This window comes from Mustela nigripes, chromosome X (genome assembly GCF_022355385.1).
Source record: "Mustela nigripes isolate SB6536 chromosome X, MUSNIG.SB6536, whole genome shotgun sequence".
Taxonomy (NCBI): Eukaryota; Metazoa; Chordata; class Mammalia; order Carnivora; family Mustelidae; genus Mustela; species Mustela nigripes.
This window is the reverse complement of record NC_081575.1, coordinates 111002748-111029072: the sequence shown is the minus strand read 5'-3', so window position 1 is coordinate 111029072 and position 26325 is coordinate 111002748. Positions and strand designations below refer to the sequence as shown.

The 26325-nt window shown below is 46.9% G+C and overlaps 1 protein-coding gene across 2 annotated transcripts in view; it reads left to right on the top strand.

The window, feature by feature from the left end:
- The first annotated feature begins 11304 nt into the window (after positions 1-11304).
- NHS (NHS actin remodeling regulator) overlaps positions 11305-26325 on the top strand; it is a 335272-nt gene continuing 320251 nt past the window's right edge. For both annotated transcript variants that reach the window (XM_059385795.1, XM_059385794.1), the window contains exon 1: positions 11305-12392. In XM_059385795.1, the coding sequence (XP_059241778.1) occupies positions 11843-12392 (550 nt within the window). In that variant the 5' untranslated portion in view covers positions 11305-11842. The remainder of the gene's footprint in view (positions 12393-26325) is intronic.

Genomic DNA, 26325 nt, shown 5'->3' with positions numbered 1-26325 from the left:
CACCCTTGCATTAGTTTTTCAGGTACTGCTACCATCCTGATGTGTGCATAAGATTTGGATCAGTTGAATACTGATCTAGAGGAAACGATCGTTTTATTTTTGCTTTCATGGGTCTCATGAACTTCTATTTCAATATTAAGAATTCTTATGCATCTTTTTCTACCCGGTGATCAATTGAGGGTGTAAGAGAAATGATTTATTATTATTAGTTAACGCAATTAGGCCGTTAGAGGAGTGAGAACTAATGCGCTGGCCAGTTGCACTGAGCTGAATGATGAGCAGCTGTGCGGGTTATGGGCAAGCCCCTCTAATTTCGACGAGCTTTAATTCAAATGAGGAAGTTTTTAGATGGTTAGTTCAAAGGGGAAAATGAAAAATTTATATTCTTTATTAATTAAAAAAAATGGAGGCAGACAGGTCAGGTTCCCATTAGCAGAAGCTGCGGTGGGCATGTTTGCTGCAGATCTGAGTGAGGGAGAGCCCTCCGGAGGGACCCCTGAAGTGTGGGGGAAGCAGGGCGGGCAGGGGAAGGATTCAGGAGAAGGCAGCCTCAGCGTGATCCCATGGAGAGTTCTGGAGTGTGAATATCAGCACAGAGTGTGTTCTGCACTGTCCCACTGAGTCACTGGCAATGGGCTGCCCTTCAGGAGGGACTTGAGCTCCTGGGTAGCGAAATACGGGGAAGCCCCCAGGGCAGGCTGTGGCTGCGGGCAGCGAGCATGCGCAGCAGTGGGGTGCTGAGTGTGCCCGCCAGGGGAAGGCAGCCGGAAGGGAATCCCTGTGATGTACTACAGACATCATTTCTTTGTATTATTTTAAATACCTAGACCCACTAGAGCCACCGTTTTTTAAATTTTTCAATTTAAATGTTACTTGGGGACCATACAGTGCAATGCTGGTCTCTGGAGTAGAATTCAGAGATTCATCCCTTACATACCACACCCAGTGCTCATCCCCAAAAATGCCCTCCTTAATGCCCATCACCCATCTAGCCCAGCCCCCCAGCCCCCAGCCCCTTCCCACCACCAAGCCTCAGTTTGTTCTCTGTCCTTAAGCGGCACCTATGGTTTACACCCCTCTCTCCCTTCCCCTACCCTTGCCATATGTTCATCCGATTTCTTTCTTAAATTCCACATATGAGTGAGATCGTATGGTATTGGCCTTTACGGCAGTTTCTCATCCATTCTTCAGTTGATGGACACTTGGGCTCTTTCCACAGTTTGGCTATTGTCGATAGCGCTGCTGTGAACGTTGGGTGCATGGACTTCTTCGTATCTGTATTTTTATGTCCTTTGGGTAAATACCCAGTGATGCAATTGCTGGGTTATAGGGTCGTTCTGAGGACCCTCCATACTGTTCTCCAGAGTGGCTGCCCCAGTTTGTATCCCCACCACCAGTGTAGGAGGTTCCCCTCTCTCCTCATCCTCGCCAACACCTGTTGTTTCTTGTGTTGTTGAGTTCAGTCATCCTGACAGGTGTGAGGTGGTATCTCATTGTGGTTTTGATTTGCATTTCCCTGATGATGAGTGATGTGGAGCATCTTCTCGTGTGTCTGTTGGCATCTGGATGTCTTCTTTGGAAAAATGTCTGTTCATGTCTTCCACCCTTTTCTTAAATGGGTTGTTTGGTTTTTGGGGTGGTGAGTTTGATAAGTTCTTTATAGATTCTGGATACTAACCTTTTATCTGATATGTCATTTGCAAATATGTTCTTCCATTCCGTAGTTTGCTTTTTAGTTTTGTTGGTTGTTTCCTTCGCTGTGCAGAAACTTTTTATCTTGATGAAGTCCCAATAGTTCATTTTGCCTTAGTTCCCCTTGCCTCCGGAAGCATGTCTAATAAGAAGTTACTGTGGCTGAGGTCAAAGAGGTTGCTGCCTGTGTTCTCCTCTAGGATTTCGATGGTTTCTAGTCTCACATTTAGGTCTTTCATCCATTTTTGAGAATATTTTTGTGTGTGGTGTAACAAAGTGGTCCAGTTTCATTATTTTGCCTGTTGTCCAGTTTTCACACGATTTGCTGAAGAGACTTTTTTTTTTCCTATCAGATAGTCTTTCCTGTTTTGTCAAAGATTAGTTGACCATAGAGTTGAGGATCCATTTCTGGGTTCTCTAGTCTGTTCCATTGGTTTATGTGTCTGTTTTTGTGCCAGTACCATACTGTCTTGGTGATTACAGTTTAGTAATACAGCTTGAAATCTGGAATCATGATACCTCTAGTTTTGTTTTTATTTTTCAAGATTGCTTTGTCTATTCAGGGTCTTTTGTGGTTCCATACAAAGTCTAGGATTGTTTGGTCTAGCTCTGGGAAGAATGCTGTGTTATTTTGATAGGGGTTGCATTAAATGTGTAAATTTCTTTGGGTAGTACAGACATTTTAAATTTTAAAAACTTTATTTACTTATTTATTTTTTAAAAAATTTCATTTATTTATTTGAGAGCGTGAGAGAGAGATGAGAGGGGAGAAGGTCAGAAGAAGCAGACTCACTGCAGAGCTGGGAGCCTGATGCGGGACTCGATCCCGGGATTCCGGGGTCACAACCTGAGCTGAAGGCAGTGGCGCAACCAACTGAGCCACCCAGGGGCCCAAAAAAACTTTTTTAAAGAAAGATTTTATTTATTTATTTGAGAGAGAGAGAGAGAGCACCGAGTGTGGGGAAAGGAGCAGAGGGAGAGGGACGAGCAGACTCCACACTGAGCATGGAGCCTGACATGGGGCTCGACCCCAGGATCCTGAGATCATGACCTGAGCTGAAATCAAGAGTCAGATGCTCAATCAACTGAGCCACCCAGGTGCCCAGGTTAGTATAGACGTTTAAATGATACTTGTTCTTCCAATCCATGAGCCTGGAATGCTTTTCCAATTCTTTGTGTCCTCTTCAATTTCTTTCATCAGTGTTCTATAGCTTTCAGAGTATAGAACTGTCTTTTCAATACACAAACTCTTTGTTATGGGATGATGATTATTTAATATTGTTAAACGAGAAAGTAAGCACCATGAGGGCAAGTCTTTGCTTTGTTCTGTTTAGTTCATAGGTGGCTCCTTGTTTCCTAAAATAGTTGCAGACACATTAGTAGGTTTTTGTTAAATAATGTCTATGGAATGAATGAATGAGGAAGATCTAGAACCTTGGTATTCTGAATTTCAGAGGATTGCTTTGTAAGGAATGGACACTCCTGTCAGTCAGAAATACATCTGAATGCATGTATATAGTAGCTGACCCAAATAGTGGTTATTTTTCTCACAATACAAGAAATTTGGAAGGGGTGGGAGTCCAGGTCTACAGAACAGTCTGTTCTATCTTTGATACACCAGGAGCCTTACCTCTACGCATGAGGCTTTCATGCTCATGTATGTGACAGTCACAGGACAGCCGTTCCATCTCAGCCCTGTCACCAGGGCCAACAAGAGAGAGGAAGAACTGGGAAGGGCAGCATCTTGGGGAAAAAAAAGTTCCTCGAAATCTCTAGCAGCTGTCTACGTGGACGTTTTTATCCAGAACTGCATCATCTGGTCAACCCTGAATGTGAAGGAACTCAGGATGGTGAGCAGATTGGCTGGTGTCAGTGCCACCTGGGGTGAAACTGACATTCTGTTAGAAAAGAAGAAAGGGATGATGGGTCAGAAAAGGACAGAACTACCCAAGTCCTATGGGGAATTCAAAACGAATACACTTACCCAAGAGCAAAGAAAGGCAAAATAAAATAAAAATAGAAAATAACTTTAAAAACTCAAATCCTCCCCCCCCCTCCTTTTAACTTTCTCCCCCCTGTTATTAGGACTTTCCTAGCAACCAGGGGTGAAGTTGTCCCCAGAGCCAGTAGGAAATACTTTAATGGAAATACTTTAAGCATGTTTCAAAATAAGTTCAACTGTTTATTTTCGTCTTAGTGGCCTGATATTCCATCTGTACACTAGTGAGCATATAGGATGGACACTTTTAAGATTCTTCTCTCTCAAATAGGAAACTTGGACTCCTGGAATGTTTCTTCTCATGCTGCTGTTACTACAGGGGATTCATAGGTGCTATCGTTCCTTCTGGTGAGTCTTGTACTTCTCCATGGAGAAGCTTTCATTATTTCCAGACTCTTATTGAACCATTATGAGACCGTTGAGACAGGATGAGAAATAAAAATGTCTACTTTGTGCACTGGGCTGTTATTCCTGGATCTTTACAATTGAGGTGGAGAAAGAAAACATCTCCGGAAAAATAATTTAAGAGGCATGGCTGGTCGGTTGTCTCACGTTTGATCCCAGGAGCCCTGTAGCTCATGCAAAAATATGAAAAGGGCCACATAAGTAAATTTCGGTGACACTTTTAATTTACAAATCTGCTGAACAAAATCCCCTTTCTCACCAAGCATGCCCATCCAGTATCGTCTGTTTGTGCCATGAGTTCCGGCACAGAGTTCTTTCTCTGAGTGGTCATGCTGGGTTGGAATTAGTGTGTTCCCCATTCATAAAAAAAAAAAAATTAATTGGCTGTACTCTTTGATTGCATTGACGTGGAGTCACGGAGTCAACAGCACCATCATTCTCCAGGGCAAGACACCATTTCTGCAAGTAGATTTGTTAGGTTGATTGGAGGGCTCGAACCCTTCCTTCCAAAGAACCAGACTCTTGCCCACTATTGCTAATTGGCTGGTCACTGGTTTGTTTGTTTGTCTGTCTGTTTGTTCTAGCGTGTCTTATGCAATATCATATGTTACTATCTCAGTGAACTTCTTGTGGGGATGGTAACTTGTTCTACACCCAAATAAAATACTCTATTCTCTGGGTTTTTCTTTCTTTCTTTTTTAAAAATATTTTAAAAATTTATTTGACAGAGAGAGAGAGAGGTCACAAGTAGGCAGAGAGCCAGGCAGAGAGGGAGGAGGAAGAAGACTCCCTGCTGAGCGGAGAGCCCGATATGGGGCTCGATCCCAGGACCCTGGGATCATGACCTGAGCCAACCAGGTGCCCCTATTCTCTGGTTTTCTTATTCAATTTACTACCATGTCATTGTTGTACATTACCACGTAACAGCCCAGGAAGAAGAAAGAACAAGCTATTATGCGACTCTTGGCAAAGCCAACACCAGTGTACGGAAATCATTATGTTTCAGAAAGTTTTAACTTTCTTGTGCCAAATTTCTTATTATTAATCCAAAGCTTCTGTTCTTCCCCGATCCCTTCATCTTGTAGACTAGACGAGCCAGAGGGAGAACAGTGGACCAGGAGCTGGAGAAGGGACAGAAGTCAGGCTTCCGGTGCCTGCACTTACATCAGTGAATCATCAAACTAATGGGGAGTTCTAATTCAGTGCTTTGCTCCCCGTAAGCCCTGTAATTGCGGTGTCTCTGAACCCAAAGGAAACACGTAGCACTCTGCATGCCCAGGCGCATAGCCTTTAAATCTTCATAACTCTGTAATTACTACAGCGCTTTCCTTCAAATCTGGCTCAATTTCACTTCCTTAATGAGCACTACAATCTTGATAAAGTTTGCAGTTTGCTGCCTCTGCTGTTCACAAGGACTCTGTCCCAGACTGATAATGTGGATTGTAGATTGCACTCCCTCAAGTTCCTCTCAAAAAGAGCTGATTTATTTCAGGACCACCACAGTCAAAAGCACTTCCTCTGGGTCAAGGCCAGCGCCGGGTGTTTTCGTCACAGAAGGGTGCTTGGAAAGCAAGTTCTGCACAGTTCAAAAAAAAGGGAGGTGTGGGGGGAGCTTATGAACCATGTGCTCGAGAGATTGGGCTGCATTTTACTCAACTGAAGACTTTCCTTGATAGTAAATATATTAAAAATCGACTTCCTCTTTATAAACTGAGCCCTGCCAAAGAGTGAAAATGACAGATTAGCTTAAAAAAAACCCCTAATTTCTACATTCTTTCTCCTACTAACTGGTTTCCAGGATTTTTGACAGACTTGTTGGAAGTGCCAGTTCATGATTCTAATCAAAAGCCCATCTTCTTGGGGTGCCTGGGTGGCTCAGTGGGTTAAAGCCTCTGCCTTCTGGATCGAGCTTCACATCCCCACATCGGGCTCTCTGCTCAGCGGGGAGTCTGCTTCCCTTCCTCCCCCTCTCTCTCTGCCTGCCTCTCTGCCTACCTGTGATCTCTGTCTGTCAAATAAATAAATAAAATCTTTAAAAAAAGGAAAAGCCCATCTTCTCTTGCAGCTAGTGGGAGGGTCTCTCCATTTTCGCCACTGTTTTGCTTTCAACCATGTCCTGATGCCTGGGCTTCACTTTAGTCTTTCTGTTTCTAAGCTGGAAGAACCAGCCCAGAAGCCTGCATTGTGTTTAGAATCCCTGTATTCCCCCGCCCAAACTTCAAATGCGTTAATCGCTCTGGGATTGGGAACTGCACTTACTTCTTCTCTCTTGTAGCTTGCTGGCCATGTATTACCTTGTCTTGTTTACCTGTCTGTTTGCCCTACTAGACCCCACCCTCTGATAGCAGTGTTTCTGTCTTCTTTCGTTTTATATCCCTGGCAGCCAACAGAGGCCTGAGCACCCAATAGATGTTTGCACTTAGTAAATAAAGCTTCCAGTAAATGTTTGTTGCATAACCAGAGGAACGAATCAGTGAATGAAACTTTCCTGTTTGCTATCACCATCTGTTTTAACTCTGTCCGTTATTTTGATGTATTTGCAGTTCTGACTAGATCCAGATTTGGCATGTTTAAAATTATATTCAGTTGTAAAATGTGAGGCTAGGAGTTCTGAAGATAAGAAAGAAATCAAAATTTCTGCCATTGGAAACAATGTGAGCAATCAACAGTTCTTTGCAGGGAAGATAAAAAAGCTGGTTAGAATAGTCTTTGGATTTACAGTCTTGGGCATTTTGGAAAAAATCACTAAATAGCATTATTTTTTTTTTTTCTGCCCATGTTTCCCTTCCAGTAAAATGCAGAGAGAAGCCCTTGTCCTTCATACTTGATAGGCTAAATGAGGATTTTTGAGGAAGAAAAGCACAAACTGAAACAAAGGAAAGCCTTTGGGAGTGGTATATAGTCTTTATCCCCGCTGAAAACTACACACGTGGTAGTTGTCAGTATCGCTTATGTGTATGATGGCTTCATATTTTGATATATTAACGAATCCTTTCCCCCCCCCCCCCCCCCCCCTTTCCTGGGAACATAGGTACACAAAGCCAAATTTAAGGTTCTTGAACCAGAAGAGCTTGGACTTCTGAGTTTCCAAAACGAAGCCTTGGAGTCTTTAGACCCAATGTTTATGCTGTGAGTCTTCGCTCTGGGAGAACGCATGCTCCCTCCAACAAGATGGCTTCCTCCCATGAAGCAGCGAAGCCAAAGGAGAGAGGGAGTCGGTGAATGTCAGAGCTCAGCAGCTAATACCAAACTTGGGAGAAAGTCCTGGGGAGAGCGTGAAGTGTGGCCTCCTGGTGTGGGAAAGGGAGGGGCCGATAGCATCCCCTGCAGTCCTTCTGTTGACTGTGCGCATGCCTTCTTCTCGTGTGTTCCGTGGCTGTCTCATCTTTAGCTTTGATCTCGCCCTCAAGTTGTTTTCCTGTGCTGTAACTTTATCGTGGGTGCAGTTCAAGTATAGGATAGCCACGAGCTCCAGAAAGGTTTCTGCTTGAATGTGAACCATATGACTCTCCAAGAGTTTCCCAAGAATGGCGACCTCGCCCTCCTCCTCCTCCAGCCACTGCTGCCCACTCTCAGATCCGCTCTCCCCGCTCCGGCAAGGACAATGCACCTCCGTTCCGAGACATTTCAACATGACATGCTATGGACATACCATATTCATTTACTCCAACGTTGTTGTTTTTACTTATCTAAACTTAATATATTTTTCCATCTGTACAGTGGTTTGGGTAACCTGGGTTGGGATGGAATGCTCATAATTTTCCCCAATAAAATTAATGGAAATACTTTTTATTTAACAGCTTTCTACTAAGCGGCAGGGTTTTTAGGAGTGAATTAGAGTGATTGGGGGCGGAATAGGTGCAACTGGGTGGGGGAAGGGAGACTCCAGTCCCTGTAATTACGTGATTGTGCTAACAAGCCTATGTATCTCCTGGAATTTCTTAGACAAAAGAAATATTTTTCAAGCAGAAGTAATGGCGGTGCAGCATCAGGGCTGGGATATTTGAAACAGAGCAGACATTTTTGGTGAAGAATGTTTCAGGAATCTGTTTTGTTGCTTGGGAGGCTCTAGAGGAACTCAACTGTTGGCACTGGTTCCCACTGGGCCACAGCCAGCAGGAGCGTGACTCTGGGGCGTGGTGACATAGATGGGGTATTTCATTCATTTTACAATGGTCTTAGGTTTATACTGACCGAACATTAGTGTCTATGGGGGAAAGTATGCTGGCCTTTGAGCTGCATGAATTAGACTGCTGGGGATCAGGCCATGGGTTGGTTTGTTTTTCTTAAATGCTGCCTTTCCTTTCCATTTAGCTCCAAGTTCATGCTAGTAAAGGGGCACATGCGGGAGCGGTATGTGATCAGGAGAGATGAGCAGGCATGTAAGTAGGTAGAGCAGTCGGCCGTAAACACCAGCCTTGATTTCAGCAGGTTTTTGTGGGAAACACCAGAGTAAAATAGTGCGATCAGGGATTTGAGTAGGGAAGGTACAGCTCCTGGATGTGCGGAAAACTCATCAGCGTTAAGAATATTCATACATCTCGGGGGACCTGGGTGGCTCAGTGGGTTAAAGCCTCTGCCTTCGGCTCAGGTCATGATCCCAGGGTCCTGGGATCGAGCCGGCATTGGTGGGGGCGGTCTCTGCTCAGCAGGGAGCCTGCTTCCCCCACACCATCTCTACCTGCCTCTGCCTACTTGTGATCTTTCTCTCTGTCAAATAAGTAAATAAAATCTTAAAACAAAAACAAACAAAAAAGGATATTCATACATCTCATCATGATTACATGTGGTTGCTACACTTTTATTGATTTCAGTATTTCAGTTCTATACATTAGGAACTAAGCTGAAGAATGTGTGTGTGTGTGCACGTGGGGAAGGTGGGTCACATAGGAGGGGCTTAAAATGGAAAGAGGTACAGTGAGGCTGGGGGGCTACCTTGAAGCTGTCCTTGCATAGCTAACACATAGTTTTGATTTAGGTGGTGTTCCAGATGTAGAGCGATCACCTTTCTGAAGGTGCCTTTATCCATACTTTACAGTGGACTAAGAACGAAGGGGATCAAACGCGCAAATCAAAGCTTTTAATTTTGAACCAAATGGCTTTATTAGCACGCAACTAGGAGTCCAGGAGATTACAGAGAGAATTTTCTTTTTTGGATAGTTGAAGTGTGCTTTGTTTGGATCATTTTGAAATCTTGACTTCAGTCTATGCTGACCACTTCGGGGCAGACACCAACGTCCCTAGCCTGTTCTTGAACTTAATTACCCCCTGGTAGCCTCCTCCTCATGGACCTGGAGGAAGACGAAGACTCTTCCTCTCCTGCCAGACTCCTTTGCCCTCTCCTTCAATTAAGCCTGGCAGTGTGCTGCAGGGGCCCTGAGGCCCAAGATGGAGCTCACCAATGATCCCAAGTTCCTCGTCTAGTGACAGCCCAAGCTGCTCATGGTCCCTGTCAGTGCTCAGCAGGGACCACTCCCCCATCCTCCTGAGTGCTATTAATAGGACAGTGCTGGGTGAGGGCCAGTGAGAGGTAGGGCAGACTTGCCACAAGGCTTGCTAACTGGATGCATTTAAAACTCCTCATTGTTCTTTATGCCTCAGTATGTTTAGGGAGGAGTGTGTGGCTTGGCCACCTAGCAGAGCTCATGTTCAGAATTTTGAACATATTAAAAGTCAAGCTGAGTTTGAAAACAACAAGCTCTAAGCTTTTGAGACTTGTGAGATAAAAAACAACTCCGGAAAGACCCTTTCTCAAAACATTTTCTTCTTTCATTTATTGTTTGGAAACAAAACCAAATGTAAAGTTGTAAGAAATGTATGACGACTCCAAAAATGCCCTTTACCTAGACTCATTATTTTGCCCATTTTGCCATATTCTTTTTCTCTGTCTTTGGACATACACATGACTATTATCATCATTGTTCTTGTTGATGTTACTGGATCCTTTATGTATACCTTGTGGACATCATGACCCTTGACCTTCAAATTCCCACCCTGGATCTTTTATGAACAAGGACATTCCCTTGCCAGAATGTTATTAATTTTTTTTTTTTTTTTTGGTAGACTAAGAGAAGGAAGGGTCTGTTGAAGCCTTTATAACCAAAGTGTGGGCCAGTCCAAAGTGCTGACTGTGGGGGCTCTGTGCAGGCTTCCACTAAAGGCAGGGAGAGAAGAGAGGAGGCACCACCGCAGGGCTGGAGAACTTTATTGTTGCCATAAAACATATTTTTTCCATGTTCTCTTTAGACACATGAAATGAAGGCTGCATTCCCAAGATCTGGCTTGCGGCTTTAAAATAAAAAAATATTTTTACAGTATTCTTTTTGGAGGGATGAAAGCATGTGTTTTATTAACATTTCCCAAACTCTTTTTTTAGATTTTAGGCTGACAGCATCCAGCCTGTGGACTGCAGCAATCGAAATACGTGCATTTTTAGAAATTATACCTTTCAGTTAACTTAAGGGGAAAACTTTCTTCTGTGAATCCTCTCTGATAGAGAACTCGAAAATCCCCATGTATGATTAGCCCAGTAGGGTAACACGCAGGTGATCCGGCTTATCTCACCTAAGGTGCCAATGAATTTTGCAAGCAGTTTTCCCGGGCTTTCGCTCATTGGTGGTTTGGGCCTCATTCATGACACTCTTTAGCCACCTGGCCCAACGCAGGAGGCCAAGAGTTGCCTGGGAAGAGGCATCAACAGCACCCCGGCTACTCCGGGAAGCGCGCAAGCCTCATCACCTCCCACCCCAGCTGTCTCACCAGCTCCCAGGGCCCCGGGCTCTCAGAGGGGCAGCCCCGTTTTTCTTGCTAAGAACCCAAAGGACTTGCTCAGAGCTGGAATTCGGCGAGGCAACTTGCTTCAACACGCCAAATCTGCCACACCCCCAATACCCCACCCTCCTGCCTCTGCGCTTGCTACCCACACCCCCAACCCCAATTTGAGGACTCCCCGCCCCCACTACGCTGAGAGTCTCAATCCTAACCCCTTGGACGCGAGTGCCTTTGCGTCGGAGCGCGCCGGGCGCGGCGAGGCCGCCAGTGACTCCCAGCGGCCGCACAGGGCGCTGCGCCCCCCTCGCCCCGGCCTCCCTCCGCCCAGCGTCCGCCCCGCCGCCCCCGCGCCGCCTCCTGCGCTGGGCTGGAGGCGGATTCCTCTCTCCGGGTTTTCAAAGCGCCTTTCCGAAACCTCCTCCCCGCCCAGAGAGGGAGTGAGATCCCGGGCGCAGTCGCTCCCCGGAGCGGCCGAGGGGCGCGCGGGGAGAGGCCTGCGCCGGGGTACTTTCAAACTGAGGCGCGCGCACACACTCACACCGAGACACACATACACACACACCCAGACACACACGCACGTACACACACACACATATACACGCCCATTTATACAGGCGGCGGCGGCGGCAGCGGCCGGGGCGGCGGCGGCGAGGCAGGAATGATGGAGCTGAGCCAGCCGACCCGGGTTGGAAGCAAGTGAGGAGAGCCCAGGCGCACCCCGGGATTTCTGTGCCCCGCTCTTGTCATCCTACCCAGGGAACGGTGCGCCCGGAGGTGGACCAGGTGGACTGATTTGCGAGAGGGGCGGGGAAGAAGGAGGAGACCAGGTGAGCGAAGGAGCCCCCGCGTCTCCGGACCGCCCGGTGGAGCCTTTGCCCGACTCCTGCTCCCTCTCCGCCCAGGTGGGCGCGCCCGGTTCCCCGCTCGCAAGGGGCGCTTTGAGGAGACCAGAAAGTCGCGGCCCGGCTTCGCGGGATGCCTTTCGCTAAGAGGATCGTGGAGCCGCAGTGGCTGTGCCGGCAGCGGCGCCCGGCGCCCGGCCCGGCGGAGGACGCTAACGGAGGCAGCGCGGAACCGCCGCCGCCCCTGCAGCCGCCCGGCCGACGGGACGAGGCCGTGGCGCCGGGGCCGGAGGATCCTGCCCGCGCGCCCCCCGCGCCTCCCGGGCCGCCGCCGCCGCCGCTGCCCGCGCCGACCGACCAGGCGCAGCCGCCGCACGGAGAGGCGCTGGCGGCGGGCGAGGAGAGCGCGGCGGGGGTCGCCGAGGCGGCGGCCGCGGCCGGAGAGGCGTCCTCGGCGGCGGCCGCGGCCGTGCTGCTCATGCTGGACTTGTGCGCGGTCAGCAACGCCGCGCTGGCCCGCGTCCTTCGGCAGCTCTCGGACGTGGCCCGGCACGCGTGCAGCCTCTTCCAGGAGCTCGAGAGCGACATCCAGCTGACCCACCGCCGCGTCTGGGCGCTGCAGGGCAAGCTCGGCGGCGTGCAGCGCGTCCTCGGCACGCTGGACCCCAAGCAGGAGGCAGTGCGTGAGTACCCGCGCCGTCCGCCCGCCCGGCGCTCCGGCGCCGCGCCCTCGCGCCCTCCCCGGTCGCCGCAATCCCACCCCGCGGCGCCGCGCCCGCTGCAGCCTGCGCCTCACTCTCGCCCCCCCCGCACCCCCACGCCGCCCTCCCCTCCCCTGGGACCCACCCCAGTCCTCCCGGAGCTGGGAGTTCCCGCTGGGCTGGCGGCGGGGGGGCGGGGGGGGGGGGGGGGGCGGGGAGGGGTAGAAAGTTAAAGGGGCGGCCTGGGAACTCGTAGGCAGCCGCGGGCTGAGAAGGAGAGTGTTGGGGATACGGGAGACAGACGGGTCTGTCATTCATTCCCGGGACTCGCCTTCCCCGGGGGTGGGGGTGGGGGATTGGTGCAACTCCCGTGGTTTCCAGCAGCCCAGCCCCGAGCCCCGTAGTGCCCTCCATGCGTGCTGGGGGCGGGGGGGCTCGAGGAGTAGAGCGCGTCCTTTTAGGGCTATTGGAACGTCGTAGCGGTTTGGTCACTCTCGCTGTTACCTCAGGGTCTGCTCGGAGCCCCGAACTTGCGCCTTGCGCTTGCGTAGCGCGGCGCCGCTCGCGGAGCAAGTGAACTCGGAAGCCTCTGCTCTAACCTTGTGGCCTGGCGGCGCCGCGGGGATGGGCGTGGAGGCAGGAGTGTCCCAGGCCCCGGGCATCTTTCCTGCGCTCGCCAGCACCCGAGCCCTACTAAATGGCTCTCCGAGCCGTCCGCCTTCTGAGGATCGGGGAGGCGTGTCCCCGTCCCCCCTCCCCCGCCGCGTGCTGTCGCCCCAATCTCCCCGCGTGTGGAAGACCCTTGGGCATCTTTGCTGCCCTTTAACTTCACTCTGGCGACACCCTAGGGCTCCCAGTCAATGTCGTTCTGTGTCATCTGCCCTCCCAGGGGCGCTCAGCAGGGTCCCTTGGCGCACGCTCGGTCGAATCAGGCGGCGGCCGCATCCTTTAGGAACGAACCGACGGTGGGCGGGGGCTGGCGCGCCGGTCCTTTGGCGCCTAGTCCGGCTGCGACGCTCGCGGCGAAGGTGATGTCAGCGGCTCTGACTTACATAAGAAGCTTCCTCGGTTGCTGCGGCAGCTGCGCCGGAGCGCGGTGGCCGCGGAGCGCGCGAGGCGGGGGCGCTGTCGCGGCATCCTTCCTCGGGGATTTCCGGGCACCTCTGCCCTGCATCCCAGCCCCCTCCCCGACCCCCCCCCTCGCGCCCCCCCCCCCCAACAAAGACCCCTTTGCACCGCGCCCCGGGAATCCGCTGCTTTTCTGCAATAACGATAATAATAAGCGTAATGAGTAAATGATGTGCGCGATCGGTTTTCGCAGCTATAAAAGACCCAGAGTTGGGTTAATGACTGGTTGTTTAAAAGGGCAATTCCGGGATGAGTTCTGGAAAGAATTAGGACTGCCGTAGGCCAAGTCGTATTTTACTTTTGGGACTTGAAATGAGCGCTTTAATCCTGCCTCCTTTTAAAAAAAAAAGAAAAAAGAAACCCAAACGACACGGCGGGGACAAGCCCTTCACTTTCTACAGCGCTGATATCTGGGGAGTGCGGTTGGGGTGAGTGGTAATTTCACTTCAGAAGAACTGGAGGGAAGTTTTGCGGACTGTTGAGTGGTGCATGCATTTCTGTGCGTGTGTGCGGGGGGCACATCACTCCTTAAATTAGATCTCACGCAAGTGAACCCCCCTGCTGGAAGGGAATGTGCTCCTTTCTCCCCTCTTGCTTTAGAGAGAGCAACGGGCCCTCATGTATCTGGCATTTAACACAGTCCTTTAAGGCCCTTTTACAGACTAATGATTGAGGAAGAAAAGCAAGGATTTTTGATGGCTATATACTCTTTATACGCATTTATACATGAATAGATAAATAAAGATGGGGCTAATTAATACCCAGGGATGAACTTAAAATCTCTTATTTTTGAATTTTTTTAAACTATTATTTCCACACTTTGTGTCCAGACCTTTCTCTTCTCTTGTCCATATAAATTTTGGATGGCACCCAAAATACCCCAAAACTAGAAGTCATCCATAATTATTTTTTCCAATGATACCTTATACCCAATCCGATTAATAAATCCTGTCAATTCAGAGTCCTACCACTTTTCACAGTCCTATAGATAACTCCCTAGTCCTGATGACCATCACCAGTCACACCGTCTAACTGGTCTACAAGCCTCCAGCCTTGCCTCCGGAGTGATTTCACTTAAGTGTATGTCCGATCATGTCACCCTTGTGCAAAAGCCACCCTAGCCTGGCTCTAGGCAGGGGACGGCAGCTGTGCGTGTATGAAGCGGTGTGCAGACTACGAAGGGACGAGATGGCCGGTGTGGGAAGGCTATCCAGGGAGTATAGAGGCACCCAAACACCTTCAAATGAGGAGAAAAAGGAGTGTGAGTCACGTCTAGGTTTTCTCTCCCTTTGAAACTCCCTTAGGCTTTGGCCAGTGCTAAAGGGAGATGTATAATGTAGTAGATGCCACTGGTAGTCCACCCATAGCCCCTCTGAATTGACAGGATTTATTAATCGGATTGGGTATAAGGTATCATTGGGAAAAAAATAATTATGGATGGCTTCTAGTTTTGTTTGTTTGTTTGTTTGTTTTGTCTTAAGATGGTACTATTTCCAGAAATGGGTAAGGCTGGTGAAGAGTGGATATTTTATTGGGTGTGTGCGCGCACATGCACGTGACATCAGTAGTTTTGTATTTTTGCCATATCAACTAGAGATGCCTTATGTGTCTTAGTTAGATGTGTGAGTTCTGAGCTCAAGAGAGAGACCCAGACTGGGGACATGAGTGTGAGACATAGGGGTAGGGATGGCTGAGGGCTGCTGAGCTGGTGGTGGGGGGTGCTCTCACACGATTACAGTAATTTTTCTCAGTTTTCTCAGTGCGTGCATAGGGAGGTCCCCAGCTGAGATGGTGTTGGTAATGTGAGGAGAGTAGGCTGGGTGTTAATGTTGTCTCAGGGAGGGAACCTGGATGCAGTAAGGAAGTGCAGCGGGATTACCTGGCTGTGTTGAGAGCCCTCTGAGATTTATGGTCATAAACTTGAAGTACGTCCAGCTTTTCAGTCACTAAAACCTGAGACTTTGGAATTACTTCACGAGCCTCGACCCCAAGCCATTCATCCTTAGACATTTTAATGTCGTTGGCTTTTTGGTTGCTATTGCTTGTATTTGTCACCGAGTTTTAAAGGAGGTTTTGTAATGAACTTTAACATTCCTACCGAAAAGTGCAGAGACCATAAATGTCCAACTCTTGTAACTATTATCCAGCCTGAGAAAGAAAGCACTACTTTTTCCTGAAACCTCTTCCACAGGCCTTTTACTGGTCACTGTCCTGCCACCAAAGGAAACCACTATTCTGACTTCTACCCCCCTCAATGAGATTGTCTTGGTTTTGAACTTTATGTAAGTGGAGTCACATCCTATCTACTTGTCGGGTTAACTGCTAGATACAAGATTACATAACATTCTTCCAATTTGTTGCACGGACGGCAGATTGCTCATTCTCATTGCTGAAGAGAATTGTGCATCGTGTACGTACTCCACAATTCATTGATCCGTTCTCCTGATGGTGGACATTTGGGTTGTTTCCAGTTTAGGACTGTTGCATTTTTTCACATGTGTTTTGATGAGCTAATGTTGCCACAGCTGTTTGGTATATATTTAAGTGTAGAATTGCTGGTACACAGGGGATGGGTATTGGCTTTAGTAGTTACCACCTGCCAGTTTTCTAAACTGGTTGTACCAGTTTATACTCTGCAAAGTATAGGGAAGTTCCAGTTGCTCCACATCCTCACCAACACTGATACTGTCTTTTTAACGAAAGCTACCCTGGTGGGTAGGTAATAAAGTTCTCGTTGTAGTTTTAATTTGCATTTTTCTGATAGCTTGTGAGATTGAACACTTTTTCAGATATATTTTTGGCTCTTTGGATATGTTGTTTTGTTAACTGCCTGTTCATGGCCTTTGCTCATTTTTTGGTAAGTTTTTTTTGTACCTTTTAAAATTGAAGGTGTTCTTTATATACTGTGGATAAGCTTCATGTGTGAGCTCTAGATACTGCCAATACCTTCCCTAACTCCGTGGCTTGCCTTTTTACTCTCTTAGTGTTATCTTTTTTTTTTTTTTAAAGATTTTATTTATTCATTTGACAGAGATCACAAGTAGGCAGAGAGGCAGGCAGAGAGAGAGCAGGAAGCAGGTTCCCCACTGAGCAGAGAGCCCAATGTAGGGGATATGGGGCTCGATCCCAGGATCCCAAGATCGTGACCTGAGCTGACAGCAGAGGCTCTATCCCACTGAGCCACCCAGACACCCCTCTTAGTGTTATCTTTTGGTGAGCAAACATTCTTATTTTTACATAAGTTAGGTTTACATAGTTAGGTTTATCAATCTTTTTCTTTATGGTTAGTGTTTTTGTGTTCTATTTTGTTTGCTCGTAAATGAATTCCTCACTGACCCCAAGTTCATAAGGATATTCTTCCATGTTCTAGACATTTTTTTTGTTTTGCCTTTGTCGTTTACATCCACAAGTCATATGGCATTGATATTTGCAAATGATGTGAGGTAGGAGGTCAAGATTAGTTTTCTCCTTATTGATGTGCAATTAGTCCATTGCCACTTACCGAAAAGACCTTTTCTCCATTGCACTGCAGTGAAACATTTATCCTATATTGAGTGGATTGATTTTATTTTTGAGCTGATATTTATTGAGTTCTATATGTCGGGCTTTATGCTAAGGCATTTATATGAATTACCTTATTTAATTTTCACAATAACTCTGTGAGAGAGGTACTGTTATTTTCCCACTTTACTAAGGATTAGCAACTTGCCCTAGGCAGCAATAGCTAGAAAGTACTGGAGCCTAGAATTAGGACCCAGGTCTGAGTTCACAAGCTGTGTTTCAAGTACTAGACTTTTCTCCCATGTACCACCACACAAATCCAGGGGAATTACTATATTAAAGTCAAGGCCCTTCTCAATATGCTTCTGTCTCTGTGCCAAGCTCCATCTCCTGCTCTTCTCCCCGTGTCCCTCTCCGCCGTCTCCATCTATTACCCTAATCCAGCCATACTGAACTACTGGGTGTTCCCCAGCTTGCCAGGTTTTCTCATTCTTCATGCCTTTGTGTATACTACTCTTTCCTTCTGGAACATTTCACTGATTAATTCCTACTCATTCTTTGATACTCACCAGCATATTATCTTCTCCATGAAGTGGAATCTGATTGCTTGCTTACCACCCCTCCACCTACAAGTTTTCTAGAACTGTGTGCTAACTTTTATCATAGCTTTTCTCATTCTGAACAGCAGACCGTGTTGGTGCTCTGTCTGTATTCCTTTGGCCCCCCCCGCCATGCTGAAGGCTACTAACTATAAACTCCTAACTCTGCCTAGGGCTTTTTCCCCTTGGCCAGTGGACCATGGTTGGTCTTGAACAGGGGGAAAGCCAGAAGTGACAGTGAGTTAAATGTCCCTGCAGCAGTAGCTGACCGATGATGGATGGAGCACTCGTGGACGAATGCCCCAGTTCCGTTGCATGTTGCACACCATCTCTCAGGGCTCCCCAGTAGAACTGAGCTCTAGTGGCCCCGAAGTGCTGACTTATGTGATAATGAACTATATATGTTTCCGGTCTTCCATTCTCCATCTCACTTTCTCATATCTCTGTGGGTGGTTCTTGGGGTTGCCTTCCACAGAAACTTAGACTTGCACTCATTGGATCTGGGGGCACCCAGACCAAAACAATCTGTTTAATTTTTGAACTATGAAGGCAAAGACCTAGGGCCAGGAGTATAGTAGAGGTGATATTTCTCACTCTTTTTCCTTGAACTATGTATCCCTAGATTATTAATATTCGCCACATGCCCAGCCCCTCCCAGATGCTCTCCGGTGGGTCTGGAGATAACTTCTTACCCTTTAGAGGATATCCTCAGTGCTTCAGGGGTGAGAAGAGACATGGAAGGAACTCAAGTCTACTATGATGAAGATGCATCCGCTTAGTTCTTCAGTGTTCCATTGGGCGCCCTTTGAGAGTACTGTTCACGGTCCTGTGAATGGAGTCAGTGACGGTCCCAGGAGATCCCAGCTCCCTATTTGGGAAGCATAATTTCAGCCAGAGCAGTCACAGAAACTGGTAAACCCAGAAAGATACTAGGAAAGAACACGTTGGGTAATTCCATCATTTTGGGCTCATTCTGCTTTTGGGGGATGATCCTTTCCCTCTTCCATTCTGTTCATTCTACCACTTGCAAAACCATTTGTAGTCTGGTTAATGCGTTTTTTTGGATGTTTGAGTAACTGTGGTTAGATTTCTTTTCCTCCTGTCTCTGCTCAGTGAGCTTCTCTGATGCATTAGGAGATCCTAACAGCTCCATTGAAAGCTGCTTTTAAATCCATCACAGAACAACTGAGAAGAAAGCAATCTTTCAAAGGTTAATAATTCATGGTTGTAATTTCCTCATAACTCGTAACAGCAACACATTTCCTTCTAGACTTTTCTTGTACTGGATTGGGCTTTTAAATCAAAACTACTGAACTACTTTACCTAGGAAATCCTTGAGATTCTTTGGGGCTGATAATGCTAAGACGGTAACAAAAAAGATTTCTTTCTTCCTGTTTGTGGAGGCCTTTCCCACATAATGCCATCAGGAAAGTGTAAATTCCACATAAGCTTTCAGAAATGTCTGGAGTCTCAGATCTTCTGGTCTACCTTTAATGGGCATTACCTTTAAATTGCAATGACATATGAAATCTCTCCTATTGTCCAAGAGTCTTAAGGAGTCATTGACTTCATATAATACTTTGAAATTTTAGAGACAAAGATGATTTTAAACGTAGTTGGAATTTTATTTTGACAGCTCAGTTTTATTTTTTTTCTTTTGTGACTTTTTACTATTAAAACTCGTGTAACATGAGATTTTTGTAGGACACTCTATTAAAAAATCATGGGAAGAGTATGCCTGGACAAAACCATCAATCACAAAGATTCCTGAAATTTCTTTTTGTATCAAGAATCCCTCAAAAATCTTATCCTAATAATAAGTAAAATAAAAAATGAGATAAGAGTGGTTTTCCAATATAAGGCTCTCATTCTAAGGTCTGAATTTGTGGAAAAAAGGTTTTGGAGAGCCCTTCTACCAGACCACAAGGCCACAAAGGGCAGAGAGCCCGTGTGGCTCAACTTTGTTGAATGAGTGAGACAGGCGTGGTCAATTTTTGTTTCTGACATTAATGTCCATCACTCAATTCACTGATGAAAATGAGAAGGTTTGTGGGTCTGGAAACAGGAATCTGAGGACCTGGACATCCATACGCTGAGAGATTACTTAATTATAAGTACCTAAGTCCTTGAATGTGAAACTAACCACGAATAAAATGAATTTCCCAAGAGTAGGAGAATCTTGGATCCCAGAGTGGGGAAAGACCTAAGTATCTATCAAATCCAACCTCCTGCCCAGAGTTGCAGAGCACAAATGGACTCATTCCTTGTTCATATGGATGCCCTCTTAGGACGAAGGTGGCCCAGGCCCCTGCTATTTTAACCGTTGCACGACATTGTCGCTGCATTGTTGTATTGCTTTTATGGCCCGCGACTTTGCTTTACAGCAGCAGTTCTTTTACACGAGGTTTCCCCTATTCTATTGTGCACTTGGGATTTTGAACTTAAATTTCACAAGACTCCCCCATTGTCTCTGTTGAATTGGATCTTGCTTGCTTTGCTCTTTCATTTCCAATCAGTGGTGATGGTTTAAAGTCTTGATTCACTGTGTCAGCTGTTGCCCACAGCATTTTGCTCTCTGCAGACATCATAAACATGATTCTAGCCCATCATCCACATCTCTGATAAAATGATTGTTCAGAGGGACTCAAGGCCGGGGTCCATTGGCAGGCAGTACTGGCATTGGAAATCAGTACAGCTGATTTCTGTTCAACAGCATTCCTCGGGTACCATTGTTGCAGCAGCCACAAATGTACCCCCCACCTTCCCATTAAAACCACATTTCTCCACCTTGCCCACAAGATCTATCATCATGAGCAATTGTCAAATGGTTTGCTGAAATCAAGATACCATATGTCTGTAGCATCCCTTTGATCTCGCAGTCTAATAACCCTATTCAAAAGGGAAATGAGGTTAGTCTGGCGCAAACTGGACTCGCCTGCAGCCATCAGAGGAGCCATTTAAGTTTTCTTGTATAGAGTGGATGAAGAGTTTATTTGGGGGAATCTGCTTCGGTGTTTTGGCCATAGAGTGACTGCAGCCTTGGACTGCAAGGGGACTCTCTGGGTCCTAGCGTCCATTGCTCGGACTCCAAAGTGCCTGGTTTTGTAAAAGGCAGAGAGTCAGAGAGCTTATCTCTTTCTTTTATGATAGCTCGTGTCCTTATCATCTGTTCCTTAAGGAAAGGTTTGGGATTCATGACCTTTAGCATTTGCTTAGGCTCAATTTGAGTGAGGTTGGCAAGTGTCCGGTTTATCTAATTGTGGAGAAGCAAGCGAGAATGTGGCTAGGAGCCTGGGCTCTGAAGTCAGACCAGCAGGCTTCAAATCCCAGCTCCACCCCCTTACGGCTGTATGACTTTGGGCAGTTTTCTGAGTATTTCTTTTTGATTGTCTGTTATGGGATGGAGATAAACGTGGTACCTATCGCATCCAGTTGTTGACGGGATGGAAGGAGCCAGGGTGCACGGGCGCTGGGAGCGGTGCCTGACACATGGTGAGCCCCTGCTAATCATTGGCTCTTATTTTATCACTGCTATAATTGGATCACGCAGAGTGGGAGGCATGTGTTAATTTTGTCCAACTAGGTGAAACCTGTGCCTAAATCTGTAACCTGGCTGGTCTGCGGGCAAGGAGACCTCTGGGCAAGCAGCCCTGTGTCCCCGTGCACCGTCAGAGGACTCCCAGGATCTCCGAGCTCTTCATGCGCTTTTTGTTATGCAGAAAAGTGTAGAAATAAAAACCATTTGACCAGCGATCTTATCATTTAGGTTCATGCATTTCTTCTCTGCCAGGCACTGCTGTAGGCACTTGAGCTGCATCAGTGAGCAAAAAGTTACCAACAGCTTTCAGAGGAGGGAGACAAAACCTAAAGAACAAACCTAAAGAAACAAACATACCTTTCAGCAGATTTACAAAGCATCTTAGGAGGTGTGTTCTGGGCAAACAGAAACTAGAGCAGGGTGAGGGCCAGCCAGGGGACTGGCCCCGGGGTTGCTGTTGGCCATGGTGTGGTCGGGCGGGCCTCAGTAAGGACACAGTGTTTGAGTGCAGATTGGCAAGAGGTGACGGAGTTAATGACCTGGGCAGTTGGAGGAAGAGGGCTCTAGTGGAGGGAGAAGGCGCTTGGCCTGGTGGAGGGGTGGCGGGCGGGCCGGTGTGGTCCATGTAGAGTGAGTAAGGAGAAGAGGAGGCGGCGAGGAGGCTGGGGAGGCGGCTCAGGGAGGGTCTAGTTGGCCGTGGTGAGGATCTTGCTTTCCACTCAGAGTGAAGTGGGGACTCACTGGAATGTTTTCAACCTAGGAGTAGCATGATGGACTTAGAGTTGAAAAGGATCGCGTTGGCTCTTGTGATATGAAGAGGCTGTGCGGGACGGCAGGCGCGCGGGGAGGCAGGAGTAGAAGCAGGCGGAGCAAGTGGGATGCTGTTGGCAGTGTTTCTGATGAGAGGTGGTGGTGGTGGTTTGGCAGAAGGAATGAGACGTGGTTGGATCCGCTTTAGAGCTGTTGACATTTTTTGGTTTCATGTTTTAGGGCTCGGCGATGCAACCCATACAGAGGGGCATAAAATTGAAAATTGAAAGCTCTCCTCCCCTCTTACCCTGCCAGACTGGCTTCAAAAGAAACCATGTTAGAACGTGTTGTGCTCCTTCTAGGAGGAACACAAGCAAATTCTCACATACATCTAATGCCTTTTGTAAAGCCACTTCTGAATGTCCAGGAAGTCGGCACTTCTAGAGTTTTGTTGATAAATCTTATTTTGCTACCTTGGAAAAATTTAAAAGATGTTCTGATATTCTTAAAAAAAAATCAAGGTTGAATTTCCATATGATGAAATGTACAGCTCTCAAATGTGTGGTTCGGTGAGCTTCACCTGTGTAACCCACACCCCTATTAAGATACAGACCGTTTCCTCGCTCCAAATAGAGAATACCGGTTGGAGTTAGGAGAGCACTGTTTGAGCTCTGGTGCCCTGACACTAGCCCCTACAGGGCCTGTTCTTTGACTGTGGGCACAGAAGAGAAATATTTCCATGGGGGCTTTGGGGTTCTTCAGTAGGAGCAGACTGAGAACTAATGACTCCATGTATCAGATTTTTTCTTTTTTTAAAGATTTATTTATTTATTTAGAGAGCACCTGCACACACGAGAGAGCACGAGTGCGGCAGGGAGGGCAGAGGGAGAGACAGAGAATCTTCAAGCAGCCTGTCTGCTGAGTGCAGAGCCCGATGTGAGGCTCGATCCCATGACCCCAGGGTCATGACCTGAGCCGAACCAAGAGTTGGACGCTTAACTGGCTGAGCCACCCAGGCGCCCCAAGGTTTTCAAGACAAATTGCGATGGTAGAGTTCTCTCGGTCTCATGGCACTGGCTGTTTATGACATCGTGGTGCTGAGCTTTAGGGAGGAACTGGGACACGGATAAGAATCTGGCTTCAGAGGCCCCAGGATTAACGTAGAAGTTGGAGTTTTTCTAAGATAAAGCTAAAATAACATTTTAGAGGATGTGAACAAAAAGAATGTGTTCATCTCTGACAAATTTTGAAGTAGCAGGGAATACTGATTGTACGTGTGTTTCCAGCTAATGCTGATGCGTGAAGCCTAGACGGAGGATGAAGAAAGTTCTTTAAGATCTGATTTCTGATTATTCCAAGTGCATTTAGGTTTGTGAAATAGGAAGCCCTATTCTGGAGTTCAGCTACTCTTGGTTTTTAATGCCAGACATCTGAGGGACGGAGGAGCTAGTAGCTCTGAGGAGGGATGACAGCCAGTGAGACATAATGTTCATTAGAATTTAATATCAATATTTATGTTTCTCTCCAGCGTGCATCTGGACTCTGTTCCTCAAGCCTGTATTTATATTTTAATAATGTAAGTAAAGCTGTATTTTCCTTTTTAATTTCGCATCAGAGTTCTGCCTCAGCCGACCCCTCCTCACCCCTACAGTGCTTCAACTGCAAGATGGCGCATGTCTGTTGAGAGTTCGAGTCTAGAGAAGAACTTTGGGGCGGGGGGGGGGTGGAAGTGCGGTATGAATAAATACCGCAGAAATTCTTTCCCATGAGAAGTCCTGGGGCTCTCTGCTTCCCAAACTGGAGCAATGGATGGATGCTTCAGAGTTTGGGGGAAGGTGGGCAGACCGAGAAGAGACCCTGAGAGGTTTCCTTGGAGTTTCACTTGGCTTAAATGCCTCCTGTGTGAGACAAGAGACGTTGGAACTCTGCTCAGGTATCAGATGTCACGAGTGCTCATCTGGCAAAGTTTTAGCCTTTGCTAATTAAAACTAATCAAATTGCGTGAAGAAAAATACATCGCATAAGGTTGCCACTTGTGTAGCTTTAGATGAACTCTTTGCCCTACACCCTGAGACCAGTGAACCTCAGGCTGGGGCTAGGGTGGGAAGAGATGCTGAGAAATTGGATTCGCTTACAGTCACTTGAGTAAAGACAGCGAGCAGCTCTTCAATGTATTCGTTTGTCAGTGTAAATTTGAAGCCCTTTCAGGTTTTCTTGATTTGTCAGCAGAGACTTTTTAATGGCTATTGAGTGAGAAGGAAAGGTAAGAAACAAAACAAAACATAAAAAAAAAGACAACCCACAGTCTCTCCTTGACTTCTTACCTTGTACTTCGTTTTCTTTCCAAGTTGCTCTGTATGCTTTTCTGTGGCCTTCAGCTTGGTTGGATCAAGCCCTCCACTTAGGAAGCTTAGGTTCAAGGTTTGCTCCCTGAAGGACTGGAATTTTTGTCATGGTCCCTGGCCCTGTTCTCATCCTGGTCACTCCTCTGGTAGAAGTGGATGTTGCCTTTTGATTCTCCCAGTTCCACTGCTTGCCAGCTGTGCGATCTTAGACAAATTCTTTCTGTGCCTTAGTATCCTTGTCTGTGAAATATGGGACATATTTCATGAAATATGGGAATATTGGGAATAAAATCTGTGAAGTAAGGGAAATCTGTGAAATGAGATACTCTTAGTTCTCACCGCGTAGAGTCATTGTAAAGGTGCAGTGAGTCCGTCCATGGAGACGCGTCACACGTACACAGAATAAAGTGTGTGTGTGCTGTGGGTGCTATTATTTTTGTTACTGTTTTATCATGATGGTTAGGAGCTTGGGAAAAGGAAATAGGTATAAAAATGGATAAAACCCAGTCCCCACGGCTCCTCAACCAGTGTAAATATTCTGGGCAGCTGGATGTGTGGTAAAAGTGAGGACAGAAGAATGCCACCCTGTTTTCTGGCTTGGCTGGCCTAACTCATGTTGGAACACTGCAGGAACAATTTAGCATCTGGCAGCCATTAGGACCTCATTCTTCAGGGGCGGGGAAAGTCCTGGCTTAGGATGTGTGCCATTGTGGAAGTGGTGCCGAGTGTAGACACCCATGCCCTTACTTTCTGGAACTGTCTGTATCTTCTCCCGTAATGACATGTCCACAGATTTGTCCTCTGCTTATTATAGTCAGACAATGGAACGGCTAGCAGAAGAGAGTAGATGATAGATCTGGGCCGACCATGGCAGAGAATGGCCAAGCTGTTCACCAACTCTTCCCTTTTCTTCCTGGACACATCGCTGGACTACATTTCCCAGCCTCTCTTGCAGTTAGGTTGAACCCCATGACTGAGTTTCTGTCCAATGGCTGTGGGAGGGATAACTGCCTTGCCCTAGGATGGAAATATGAAAGCTCCTACATAAGCTTCTGCGGCTTCTTTCTTCTTCACTCTGCTGGCTGCATGCAGAGGGTTTAGCAGAAGACTCCGAGCCCCTTAGGGATGATGGTAGGGCCACCAGATGGGAGGAGCCCAGGTCCCTGGATCACCACATGAAAGGCTGTCTGCCAACACCCGACTGGATTGCACATGAGGGAGAAGTACACTTTCATCATTCTGTTTAGGAGCTGTTAGGACAGTTAGCGTCAGCAGACCCTAACACAGACCCTAAAAAGGACTGATATTCCTGAAAATGCACTGATGATGAAAGCACTCCCAAATATAAAGAACATATAAAGGACACTCCCAAGTGTTCTTTAACTGAGTAAAAGAGGCACTGAACTGTAGGATCTTTTCTGAGAGACAGAGAGTTGCTCTGGGTGACCAGAGCAGTGTGGCACCCTTCTTCAAGTAAGGAAATGGAAATAAAAACTTGTTGACAGAGTTCCAATTTCTGGAGAAATGTTGCTACCCGGAACCGAAAGAATTCTCCCCCTCCACTCCCGTGTATAAATGATATCCATATATTTGTAAAACTTCAAAGATCTCATTAGAACACAAATACGGAAATGTGCACAAATCCTAAGTGTACAACTCCGTGAATTCTTACAAATTGAGCACACCTCTGTAGTCAGCACTCGGAATAAGAAAAAGCATTTGCAGCTTTCTAGCAATGTTCCTGTACAGTCATACCTTCCCAAGGGTAACTGTTATCCTGACTTCGAACGGCATAGATTGTTTTGGCTTATGTTGGAATCATACACCATGTGCTTTTTTTAATATCTGGATTTTTTTTTTTTTGCTCAAAATTATATTTATGTGACCCATTCATATTGCATATAGCTATGGTTTGTTTTCATTGCTGTATAGTATTCCTTTCTATAAATATAGCATGCTTTGTCTATTCTTTTTTTTTTTTTTTAAGATTTTATTTATTTATTTGAGAGAGAATGAGAGTGAGTGAGTGGAGAAAGGTCAGCGGGAGAAGCAGA